General features: G+C 54.8%; 1 protein-coding gene across 1 annotated transcript; it reads left to right on the plus strand.

The window, feature by feature from the left end:
- The first annotated feature begins 43 nt into the window (after window positions 1-43).
- On the plus strand, window positions 44-1010 carry LOC122377378. The gene has a single exon (XM_043357333.1). The coding sequence runs from the start codon at window positions 62-64 to the stop codon at window positions 575-577; it is 516 nt and encodes a 171-aa protein (XP_043213268.1). The 5' UTR covers window positions 44-61; the 3' UTR covers window positions 578-1010.
- The last annotated feature ends 12009 nt before the right edge of the window (window positions 1011-13019 follow it).

Here is a 13019-nt window from a genome sequence, read left to right on the forward strand (position 1 = left end):
GGGATGGCGGTTGCAAAATTGAACACAATCTATTTAGTCCTGTTCTCATTCCGCAGTCAAGATGCACTTTTCTCGCGTCGTCGTGGCCCTGACGGCCGTGCTGCTCACCGTGGACGCCACCTTCATCATCGGCACCGCCGGCACGGTCGGCGTCGGCGCCGCCAGCGCCGGCATCGCGCTGGCCGGCGTCGCTGGTCTGGCGCTGGGCGCCGCGCTGGTCGGCGGCCTGGCGCTCAGCCGGCGCGGCAAGCGCTCGGTGGCCGCGCAGCAGCAGACCGACATGGTGCTCGACATGGTGGCCGCCGCCGACGTGTACGGCTGCGCGCTCAAGCTGGTCTGCCTGGTGGAGGCGCGGCCCGAGCAGCAGCTCACCGCCGAGGACGAGCTGATCGTGCAGCTGTTCGGAAAGGCGCCGGCCGCGCTCACCGAAGAGCAGGTCAGCACGCCGCGTCAGGCCTACTTCTACGCCGCCTACCTGGGCAGCGCCCAGGGCGCCGAAGCCTGCCAGGCCGTCTTCCACACCTGCGAGGTCAGCTACGATGCCATGATGGCGTACGTGCGCGCGCTGCGCTCGTAAGCAGCCGTCGCGTCCGTCACATCATCGTAACCGTCATCCGTCATCCGTCTCATGTCACCCCGTCATCGGCCGTCAGCCGGGCCGGGCCGGGCCGAACGCCGACCGATCTCTCTCGCCCGCAGCTGCTCCCCCTCGACTGAGCGTGTCAGCGCCGCGAATGTGTCCCCACTGGGGCAAAATTCGTGTGCGGCAGCCTCGTCTTTCTGCCGTCTATGACAGGGACACCACGCCGTGAGTCGTGAGACCTCGAATGCCATCGACACAGTGGGCTTGTGACGGCGCTGTCGAGCAAGAACTTGGTGGGTGATCGATGGTTTAGACTTTAGACATGATGTGAATGTGACGGTTGTGATATATTGCATTATTATAAGTGTCCGAAATATTTCAAATGGTAGCCTACTAAGAATGCATCATTACATTCTTGCTTTACTTATTTCTCGTTTCCATGCAGCATACAAAACATTGGAAGGACATCATATAGCAATGCTAGTGGGAAATGCTTTTTTATTTATTCATTTAACCAGCACTATTCATCCGTACTTTTCATCAACATCGACTAGTTGATTGAAGAGCAACAAATCGCTATACGAGCGATCGGAGGAAGTGTAAGAGTCGTTCTAAAAAAGATGCGAGGTGCAAAATCTGTGGTTGATCCCTTGCGGCTGACCAATTTGATTTCTCTACGCACAGAAAGAGGAGGCGGCGACGACCCTCCCCCATGTGTCGTGTTATGTGTTATGCTCAGACTATCGTCACGGTGCGGGAAACAAGTCGCCCGACTTCAACAACAAAAAATAAAAGCATTAACCCTCGCCCTGGCAGGGCATTTTTCATAACACGGCCTGGCAGGGGGGGGGGGGTCGATGCGACCCCCCTCGCGATTGGCTCCTATGGCACCTAGAAACACCAAATTTGGTAGGTAGGTGGGCCCACTGGAGTTCTCACCCCTGTGCAAATTTGGTTGCTCTAGGTCAATATTTAGGGGGGTTTTGGGGGTTTTAATGTAAAAATTTCTTTAAAAACAGATCAAAAGTGTTTCGCTTATAACTTTTGATCTAATTAAGATAGAGCAAAAAGAAAAGCACCAGTGAACTCAGCATGTCAAGGCGCGTCGAATGATATACTTTTTAGCTTGCTTAAGTGTACTTAAAGTTTTTCTTAAATTTTAAGTAAACTTAAATTAATAAATTAAGTTCAAGTTAACCACATTGCATCATATCGCATATCATTCGATTCGGTTGATCACCAGGAACACAACGATACCAAGTTTTAAGCTCTAGCGTCATTATGTGCCAAGTTATTGGCAAAAACGTCATTTGACCTCAGTTGACCTCATTTGACCTGACCCATGGATAAGTACACCAAACAAGCACCAAGTGACCTGCTGTTAAGTACTGTGGTTTCAAAGCACAAAAGTGATAGAACGAAGCGGATATCTCCAGTATTTTCCGAATTTAGTATTTTCCCATATGCTTAACATTACGACGTAATGACCTCTAACTGACGTCAGGTCAGTGACCTCAAAAAACCCAAACTATATGTTATACAACTCGGTGAACTTCGCACATCCTGAAAGTTTGAAGGAAATCAGTCCAAAACTGTGAGTTGGACAGGTGCAAAAAGAAAATTGAAATTTGACCATGACCTTGTACCGGTTTTTCTGACCTGGTGACCTGACCCAAGGTCACCTGGACCTGAAATTTTCAGGTCATATGTAAAAAGGTTGCCCCATAAGCTGTGCCAAATTTGGCGGCGCTGCGCGCCGCCGTTATTACGCTATCTTCGAAAAACCTTAGGGGGGGGGGGTCGCATCGACCCCCCTGCCAGGGCGAGGGTTAATTAACATGCTAACAAAAGACTTATTAACGTTTGCAATTTGCAAGGCCAGTGGCCACGACAAGAAAAAAATAACGATCTTCACAGTCGCACAATAAACAGTAATTTCAGACAGGTAATGAAAGGCTTTCAGTGGTCCCCAATTACGATACAGCTATCCATTCTTCCATTGCCGACACCGCACGCGCGCCGAACCATACATAACCACACACATGGGACGCCGGGCACCATCACTGGGCTAGCTGCTGTGTGTAAACACAATAGCTTCTGACCCGAGTTTGCACAAAGCACACAATCTAGCCGATCCGTGCGGCGGCGGGGGTCCAGCTCCGCGTCAATCGGTGGCCGCGGCTGGTCGGTGGGGGTCTCGTACCGAGCTCACGGGCACCGGGCCGACGGCACTGCAACGACCGTCAACAAAGACGACCGGCCGTCCACAGGAGCGTCACTTCGGCCGTGAGGGTGTCACTGTTGAGTCGGCAGCCCGACCGTCCGGTGGGCGGGCTACTGCACCCTTCTACACCCTACACCCCAAGTCTCCACCCAACTGCACCCTTCCGTACGTCTTGTCAACGTCTGTTTGACCTCTCATCTTCCCGTCTTTCTGGTAGTCCTTCCTTCCTTCCTTCTGCCTTTCTGTTACCCTATCTCTACATTTTGACATTTTATAAACATCCAATTGCTTCAGTGTTCGTCTGTCAACCGTCCATCCGTCCGCCTGTCAACGTCCGTCTGTCCGTCTGTCCGTCCATCCGTCCGTCTGTCCGTTCGTCTATCAACCGTCCATCCGTCCGTCTGTCAAGGCCCTGCCAGGCGATCAGTGTGAGGCACGGGAAGGACAATCATCCAGCTGGGATGGCCCAGCTCATGTGGCAGCTGTGGCTCGCAGTCATCCATTTCAGGTAAGATGCAGTGTTGTTCTCAGGGAAGGGGTGACATGACGTCACAAACTTCAACTTTAACCCGCGCATGACTGGGGTATTTTCCATAACGCGAGTGACTGGGGGGTGGGGCTCTACAGAGCCCCCCTCCTATCTCCGAAACTACTGGGCCGATCGTCAAAATTCAAACGGCGTCTGGTAGCCCTGGAAAAACTGTCGAACGAAACCTATTTTCATTGACCTCGAGTTCACCGATGACGTCACAGGTCAGGTCAAAGTAAAAATTATCGACATTTTTGCTAGTTCACAATTTAGGCTCTGACCACCGGACGGCCGGTCCGATCAGACTCAATTTTGGTTTACGCACTCTTTGACGGATGCCTTAGATACCCTGAGGGTACTAAACTTTTACTTCGAATTTTTAAGGTCAAGGCCAGGTCATCCTAGGTCACGAAAACTGTATATCATGTATCGGTTACGTGACGCATGTTTTATGGTCCATTTTACTCGTATAATTTCGAAAATAGTGTCGTCTGTGTCATTTGAGGTCATTGTCAGCTGAATTTACCAGAGCTCAGCTCACTTTCAGGTCAGAAAAGGTCAAATTTTGAAAATGAAATTTTTCAACAAAAAAGGTGCCTATCAGATGCAGTTTGAGCTCAGGAACACGATGGTGCCATTTATATTGCTGTACGACGTCAAAAACGTACTGAAAAATGGATTTAAAAAAACATAAAATTGTAAATTTTTGACAATAATGCGAATAACTTGGCTATTTTTGAAGATATTGGGCTAAAACTTGCAAATGTAGTTCATCAGTGTGTGTTCTATCACATATATTCCGGTTTTTGCGAAAAGTCAAAACTTTTTGAAAAAATCAAAAAATAGGTATATATTTTTTGTAATTGTAAATACATATTTTTCAAAATTTTCAAAATATCGAAAATTCGAGATGTCAGTTTGATAGCTACGTGTATTCGTAGTCCACTCATGCAAAGAAAATGGATCTAGCTTTAAAACTGAGCTCTTGAGAGCGTTTGCCGTAATTCAGTATTTTGCATGAAAATCGGCCGACATGACGTCACTCTGACGTCATTTCCGGTCAAAGTATGGTAGCTAGAAAGTTGAAATTTTGACACCAGGTGTCAAATTGATGCTTTTGAAGGTACCGCAAGTTTCGTGTTGATTCGTCAAATGGTTTAGAAGATATTGCTGAAAAGCGGGAGGCGGGGCTCTGTAGAGCCCCCCCCCAGTCATGCGCGGGTTAATGACGTTTAAACTTCATTTTCATGTAAACATTCGACAGATTTCGCTCAAATTTTCAGGGAACATGTCAAATTGATGTGTTATTAGGTACTGAGCGTGTGCCGTTGCTGGCTTACCGGCGAGTTGCTGGATGGGTAGGTGGAGGGCCATTAAACTCCCCCACTTTTTTCGCCGCGCTATAGCTAAAAACGGCGCGCCGCAGGCACGCCAAACTTTGCTTTAGAGAATGGATGGAAATTTATTGTGGCGAAGTTAAAAAAACGGCTGGAAAACTCTTGAGATATCAGAACAGACGTAGAGACATGCCGTAAACGCCATTAGACAGCCAATGCAATGATTAATCAAATGGCTATCTTTGATTTTTTTTTAATATCGTTCCGCATTTTCCAAAAGCTTGAAGTGAATCTGTACAATTTCTCGGAACTACTTACACAACCATGATGCACGCATTTCTTAAATCGATTATTTTCGACACAACATGTACTCGTATGATAGGAAATAGCCATTTTCACGACGGCCATCTGGTACACATTTGGTGCACATCTGGTGCAGATTAGGTGCAGATTTGGTCAAATTAGGTTCAGTGTGTCTCTTAGTAGCTATCAGCTAGGGTTGCACTATTTGCTTATATGCCTGCCTTGTCATATTATCAACTACCTGGGGGGGGGGGTGGCAACCCCCCCCCCATGTGCGGGAGAGGGTTAAAACACTGAAATAAATTCATAAAATAAAGATATTTGCTGTAACAGAGATTAGGTGCAGATTTGGTCAAAGTAGGTGCACTCGCCGGATAGCCCGTCGTGAAAACGGCTGATATGAATGTCACCATCTTGTTCTATGCCCAAAAGCACTAAAAAAAAAACATCAGTCGTATACTGCGAATACCAGTTTTGATTTTCGGTGATATATGCTTACCTGATTGACCTGACCTTGACCCTGACCTATGCTTGTGTAGTCGAGTGTATTGGGTGCTTCTCCTGCGACCGTTCCAACCACACTGCCAACCCTCTCGCACGACCCGGCGCCGCTACCACCGCGACTCGGCGCCCCCGTCGCCACACATGTAACAGGACACCCCCCTTGGACACATTTGTCAGTGTCGGCTAGACGGCGTCCCCCAGGCGCGTCTGGGCCACGCAGCGTCTCAGCCGGTCACACAGAGCTACACATAACTATAAACTACACGTCCCCCTGATCTTTAAGATCACATCTCAATGCATACACACAATATGACACAATGCACTAGGACACTAGGACACCTACATCAGACACTTGAGACACAAAATGCGACACAATCAACGCGAAAGACAAAATACATTACAGCAGTTAGCCGATATTATTCGGTACTACTACCCCGAAGCGTTCTGGCGGAGCCCCCACTCTCGCGCTACGTCGCGGTTCAGTACTGTTCTGAGCCGGTGGCTCATCAGAGGTCGGCCGCGGCAGCTCCACCTCTACAGAGGGATCAGTCTCGCGGTCGCCGACTGCCGATGAATGCTCTGACGCACCGAGCGACAAAGCCGGCTCACTGTCGTCCTCGATCGGGGGATCGGCCGCCGTCGGCTGCCCCGTGTGCCGGTGGCGCACGCACCTAACGTGCCACGGAGCACCGTCAACTTCGATAAGCTGGTCGGTCACGATGCGTGTGACGGTGCCAGGCCGGGAAACGTCAGTACAGCGAGTCGCAGGCCCGCGGCGCCGCACCCACACCAGGTCGCCCTCCCTAAAGCCGGCTCCCCGCTCAGAGTCTGCGGGGAGAGCCGGCGGCGGCCGGTCATCGTGTCCGCCGGCGCCGGTTACCGGCAGGTCACGCCCGACACGACGGAACACGCCGGCGGCGGGAGCGCTCTCAGGCTGCGAGCCATCTCGGGGCGTCATGTTGTAGCGGTGAAGTGATTCCGCGATGGTACATCCTTTGCGGGCTGACATCACTTTAATCGTCCGGTGATGACGCTCCACGATGCCGTTCCCACCTGCCTCGTGCACCGCCCTGAACCGAAGGGTCACGCCCCATCTCGCCGCGAACGCTCCCATGCGGCGACCACGGAACTCAGTGGCGTTATCCAGAAGCAGTTCTGCTGGCGCCCCGTGCTCCAGAAAGACGGTTTCGAGATGAGCAGTGATCTCGGCCGCATCTGACCGGCGCAATCGCCGCCATATTCCATAGCGGGACGGACCACAGTCGACCACGGTCAGATAGTGATCGCCACGGTAGTGTGTGACATCGATGGCGAGACGCTCCCAGGTCAGTTGAACGCCCAGTGACCCGTGTCGCCAGCGGGTCGGTGCCGGGTCGATTGACTGGCACACGTCACACGTCCGAATCACTGCGCGCACCGCTGGCTTAGTGGCCCACTGCTCTCCGTCACGCCGCAAATACCAGAGCGTGCGCCTGACACCCTGGTGTCCAATGTTCTCGTGCACCGCTCGAATTTTTGCAGCCGTGTCGGGGTGTGTGGACTCTCCGTCCGGCGCCACTGCAGCCGCCACCGGCACCGCGCCTGTCGCCGTTGCCGTCTCCTCCTCTGCCCTGCAGGCTCGAAGCCATTCCTTGGGCACGCGTGTCATTTCGTCCGCCGGATTTTCATCTGACTTGACCAGCTTGATGGTGATCGTCAACTGGAGCTCAGCCACCAGCTCACGGATGATGTCCACCCGTCGGCGAATCAACATCTCGGCATGAGCTTTTGTCCGGAGACGCGACCGGCCGCTCAGTGCGTCACCGACCCACTTATGAACGGTCGCCGAGTCCGTGCGGAGATCGATCACTCTGATCCCCCACGCGATCGCCATGTTGACGCCGCTGAGCGCCGCGTCCAGCTCAGCCATATTTATATGCATGGCTGCCTTAGTCTCCGGCCGCAGCCAGCTCCCGTCCTCCACTACGCCGCCTTCCGGATCCTCCAGGACGACGCCCGAGGCGAGACTGCTGGCGTCTGTCCATACGGTCAGCTTTTCACCCGTCAGCCTCCAGGGTCCACGGGCCGGGTCATTGGAGGTCACCCTTTCAGCCACTTGGCTGACTTGAGCGCGCAGGTCCGGGTCATCGATGGGGTCATCCCAGCCCTGACTGAGAGCATTAGCCCGTCTCTTTAGCCAGGCCGCAGCTGGACGCAGCCAGCCGGCCACTGGAAGGTGGGAAACCAGCTGGCCGCACCATGCAAACAGCGCCCTGCGCGTGATCACCTCTGGCGGTGCGCCGACGGGGTTGTCCCGGCGCCACTGCAGCTCTCCCGAGCGCGAACAGCTCACCTGCAGCCCCAGCATTCGAGCGCCGTCAGCCGGGCGCTGCGGTGGCTTGCAGACAAGGCCGTACCGGGAGAAGTGCTCTGCAACCTGCTCCGCGGAGATGACGTCCTCATTCACGAGAAGGTCGTCAACGTACGGGAGAACGCCCCGGCTGACCGCCTCGTTCTGCTCAAGTATAGTCCGCACCACAGATCTCATGATGTTCGGAGCTACATTCAGCCCATATGACATGCGCTGCAGGCAGTGAAGCTGACCACGCACTCGTACGGTGTGGTATGGCCAAAGCCGTCTGTCCAGCCGGAGCTGCATGTAGGCCTTTCTCAGATCGAGCACTGCCAATCGTGAGCCGTGCCGCCGCCAGCGACGGAGTTGCTCTGCGCACACCTCTGCGTCTGCTGTATGGGCGGTGACGTGCCTGTTGAGTTCGCGATAATCCAATACCGGCCGCACCTTGTCCTTGTTGGGCTGTTCAACCGCCATCAGAGGTATCAGACCGCGCGCTGGGCCGTCCACTCGCTCGTCATATGGCTGCAGCCACCCCTCTCGAGCCCACAGTTCCAGCTCCTCGTCATAGGCTGGCCGCGCCGCGTCCGGCACTTTGTACTGGGCGACAGTATTGTGGAGGCGGTCCGGGCCCTCTCCGTCTGTCCACTTCCAGGCCACAGTCCACTCGCCACTGTCCGCCGAAAACCGGGCCGTAAAATCCACGGCGTCCACTGACAGGTCCCCACGGTCCACACTGGCGGCCGGCGCCGCCCCTCTCACCGGACCCGCCCCCGTCACGGGCGCCGTCCCTGCCGCGGCCTTGGCATTGGCCGCCACCACTGCTCCATTTGTCACCGGCCCTGCCGCCGCCGTCTCGCCCTGCACCGCGGCCGCCGTTCCCACGATTTTAGGGGCCACCGTACGCACAGCTGGCGTCGCCACCGCCACCGCCGCCGTCGCTGCTGGCGGCGCCGTCTCCGTTGGCACCGCTGTCCCAGCAGCTGGCCTCGCCCCTGTCACCAGCGGCGGCACCGCCACCGCCGCCGTCGCTGCTGGCGCCGCTCCTGTCACCACCGTCGGCACCGCCGGCGCCACCGCCGTCACCGCCGGTGCCGCTGCTTCCACAGCCGACACCGCCCCCGTCACCACTGTCGGCGCCACCGCCGCTGCCGCTGCCGGCACCACTGCCGCACCAAATTCCACGCCATTGGGCATCTTCACACACACTCCGCCCAGTGCCACAATACCAGACATACCGAGCACCACGTCCATGCCCAGCGGCCGATCGGGTACGACCAGGGCCGTCAGGCTCGCCCGGTTCTCCCGGTGCTGCACGGTGATCTCAGTGATGCCCAGACAGCGCAGCGTCCCGCCGTTCACGGTCATCATGTTGACCGGGCGCGGTGACCAGTCCGAGCAGGCTCCAGCATGAACGAGTGTGTCCGTGCAGCCCGTGTCCACTAGAGCACGGCACTTACGCCCGTCCACGCTGATCCACACGACCGGAAGTGTGCGCGCTACTGATTGGGAGACGGCGCTGGCGCTGACGCGGTCTCCCGACCGTTTGGGCACCTTCTTGCGATGTGACCCACCTGGTCACATACCCAACAGCGCGGCGGGGGGCGGCTGGCTCTGCGCTCCATCGGTTTACGGCGGCTCGTTCCGTCGGCCCGCTCACGGGTCGCCGCCGCCACCGTGGAGGTGCGCTCGTCGCTGAGCACTGCCCGCGCCCTCGTCAGAATGCTGGCCAGGTCCAGCGCCTCTGCTCGAGTGCCGGCCCGAATCGCGCTGCGGACGGTGTCCGGCAGTCCAGCGATGAAGGCACAAGCGAGGGCCTTTTCCGATACTCCACCGTGCAGCGTGGCCAAACGGCGCAGGTCCGCCAGATAAACGTCGGCCGACTCGCCCGGCTGGAGACGGCGGCTGGCATACGCGTCGTAGGCCGCCAGCGGGTCCATGGCGAAGGCGTCGTACAGCGCGTCCCTGACGCTGTCCACGGAGCGGCGGCTCTCCTCTGACATCTGCAGCCAGACCGCGAAGGCACCGCCAGTCAGTCGTGCTGGCAGCACGAGCGCCAGATTCACCCCATGGTGCTTGCTCAACACCTCGGCACGGGTGAACCATTCCACTATGTCCGCACCGGTCCCTTCGCCACTGAACTCGGGTATTAGCCGAGGGTCGAAAGTGGCCCTTCCGCCGGACTCCGCTGCCGTCGGTGTTGTTGTGAAATGTGGACCATATTTAGTGCCGCCCGCCCCCCAGCGCTACCTGGTGCTTGTTTGGTCACCTCCCCAGCGCCACCTATTGGCTCTGTTTTAGGATGGAGCAGATTGCGGGTCAGATTCTGTGGACGGTGGCGCGCCTCTGGTGAGGAAGGTGTGAACCACAGGGCACACGTGGCACACTGACCCAGTTTTGCATCAGCTGATCGCCGCAATAAACCAGTTGACGGTCATCGTGTTTGGGCCGTGGAGGTGCGCCGATTTAGCCGCATGATTTTGAAACTCGCAGATATAGCTCAATTTATTGTAACCAGAGCAGCATTCAGAGTGACTAAACCAATCAGGCGAATTAGTTTTCGTAACATTGGTGCCGAAACCGCCGGGAAAAGTGCTTTGAGTGATCGGTATGTCTCTGGAAGAGCTCAAGCGGGCGAGGACAGCGGCGCGTGGCTGGCTAAAAAGGGCCACAGTAAAGCTTGAATCTGTCATTGCTGATGAAGACAGTGATGGGGTAGCTATTCAGAGCTACCTGGATGATTTTGATCAGCGCCTGGCTAACTTGGACTCTGCTCAAGAAAAGCTAGAGCTAGTGCTTCATGATGATGAGCTTGAAAGTGACTTTGAGAAAGCAGCTGAGATCCGTGATGCTGCGCTTGGCATTAGGGTCAAAGCTGTAAGGCTTAAAGTAGCTCGTGAGAGAGACTCAGCTCAAAGTGACAATGGCAGTAGCTGTACTTCTCAAGTAAAGCTGCCTAAGATCGAGTTGCCAAAGTTTGGTGGCGATGTGGTAGATTGGTCGACATTCTGGGACCAGTTCAGCGCCACTGTTGACCAGTCTGACTTGGCAACAGTCTCGAAGCTCGTGTATTTGAGATCTTTGCTCTATGGTGAAGCTAAGCAGGCGATAGATGGTCTTGCGGTGACTGCCACCAACTATGCGGTGGCCTGTGACATTCTCAAAGCAAGATTTGCCAGACCTGCTAAGGTTATTTTTGCTCATATCGAGAAGCTTCTCAATCTGGGCAGTGGTTCTGATCTTAAGCCCATTCAAGATGAACTCTTGGTGCATATTCGAAGCCTTGAGAGGCTTGGTGTCGGTGGTGAGAGGTACGGTGTAATACTTACCCCACTGGTACTGAGCCGTCTGCCCGAGGACTTCAGGATGGAATGGGCACGGGACTGTGAAGGAAGAGAGAGTGACTTGGACTACCTTCTGCAGTGTCTGAAGAATGAAATAAGCCGCAAGGAGAGATCTCAAGTGCTGGAGGGCAACAGTGTTTCTGTGCAGTCTGGGGCACAGACTCGGATCACCCCAGGGAGGAGAGGCAACAGGTCAGCAGCAGGTGCTGTGCCATCGGCAGCAGCCCTGCAGGCGACGACAGCTGCAGCAGGTGCTGTGCCATCGGCAGCAGCCCTGCAGGCGACGACAGCTCCAGTGGACAGATGTGGATTCTGCCAGAAACCCCACCATGTCTCAGCTAAGTGCAGGGGATTTCTGAAGCTAGGAGTGGGGAAAAGGCTCATGAGAGTAAAACAGTCAGGGCTGTGCTTTCAGTGCTTCAGTGCTGGTCATAGAGCCAGAGATTGCTCAGTCAGATGCGAGTGTTGTGGTGGCCGCCATCATGTTTTGTGCTGCTACAAGCAGCAAGGCCAGACTCAGGGTGATCAGGGTTCTACTGAATCCCACCGTCAGATGAGCAACAGTGCTGATGTGGGAGCTGTGAGTAGAGGAGTGTCTGATGTGTCACTCTCATGCAACACTGTGCAAAAGAAAGACTGTATTGTGCTGCCTACTGCTAGGGTCACCGTCATTGGGTCTCGGGGGCCAGTAGAGGCCACAGTTCTGTTTGATAGCGGATCTGATAGGACTTATGTGTCAGAGTCACTGGTACAGCGTGCCTCACCGAAGTGGACTGGGTCTGAGGACACATCGTATGTGGCTTTTGGTGGTAAGAAGTCATGTGTCTCACAGCAGAACACTTATGATGTGACAATGCAGAGTGCCTGTGGTGAAAAGGTGTCTGTCAAAGCTGTGTCAGTTCCTGTGATCTGTCAGCCCCTACAGAGACCTCGTGTGACTCAGGACGTATTGCAGCAGCTGGGCTTAGCTGGCATTGAGATGGCTGATGTGTACCAGAGTGACCGTGAAGTGTCTATTGATATCCTGATAGGATTGGATGTGTACTGGAGCCTAGTGAAACCTGGCATTGTTCGTGCTGTAGATGGCCTGGTAGCTCAGATGACTGTGTTTGGCTGGGTCATTTCTGGAGCTGTGGCTGGCAGTGGCGGCTCACTGTCTGGTGTGGGCTGCCAGCTTCTGACGTTAGGTGATGTGCACAGCACTTCACTCAGGAACCTCTGGTCTCTGGAAGGGGTAGGCATTGCTAAAGATGATGATGCCATGTCTGATGTTCTCGCCGAGTTCGAATCGTCTGTTCACATGAGGGAGGGACGCTATGAGGTAAAGTTACCCTGGAAACCTGGTGCAGTGGGTAAGCTTCAGGACAACCTCGCGTCTGCCAAGGCTCGGTTAGCGAGTCTCACACGTAAACTGTCAAAGGACCCTGGACTGTGTGACCGGTATAACAGCGCTCTGCGAGATATGGAGGAGGCTGGTGTGATCGCGGAGGTGCCTGCTGAGGAGATGTGTACCTCAAAGCCGACTTTCTACCTGCCACACAGACCGGTGGTCAAGGAGAGTAGTAGCTCCACGAAAGTCCGACCTGTTTTTGATGCATCGTCGTGCGGACCAAATGGCGTGTCCTTGAATGATTGTTTAGAGATAGGGCCATGCTTGCTCCCTGACCTGGTAGAAGTGCTTCTAAGGTTTAGGAGGTGGCCTGTGGCTGTGACAGGTGACATCACAAAGGCCTTTCTGCAGATATCCCTCTGCAAAGAGGATCAGGACACACACAGGTTTCTGTGGGAGCGTGACGGGGTTGTGCGCGTGATGAGGGCACAGAGAGTGATTTTTGGTGTGTGCAGCTCTCCATTTCTATTGAA

This window comes from Amphibalanus amphitrite, unplaced genomic scaffold, assembly GCF_019059575.1.
Source record: "Amphibalanus amphitrite isolate SeventyFive unplaced genomic scaffold, NRLGWU_Aamphi_draft 000043F_arrow, whole genome shotgun sequence".
Classification (NCBI taxonomy): Eukaryota; Metazoa; Arthropoda; class Thecostraca; order Balanomorpha; family Balanidae; genus Amphibalanus; species Amphibalanus amphitrite.

Coding starts and splice junctions, on each gene's coding strand:
- LOC122377378 (XM_043357333.1), top strand. CDS start 62: ATGCACTTTTCTCGCGTCGTCGTGGCCCTGACGGCCGTGCTGCTCACC.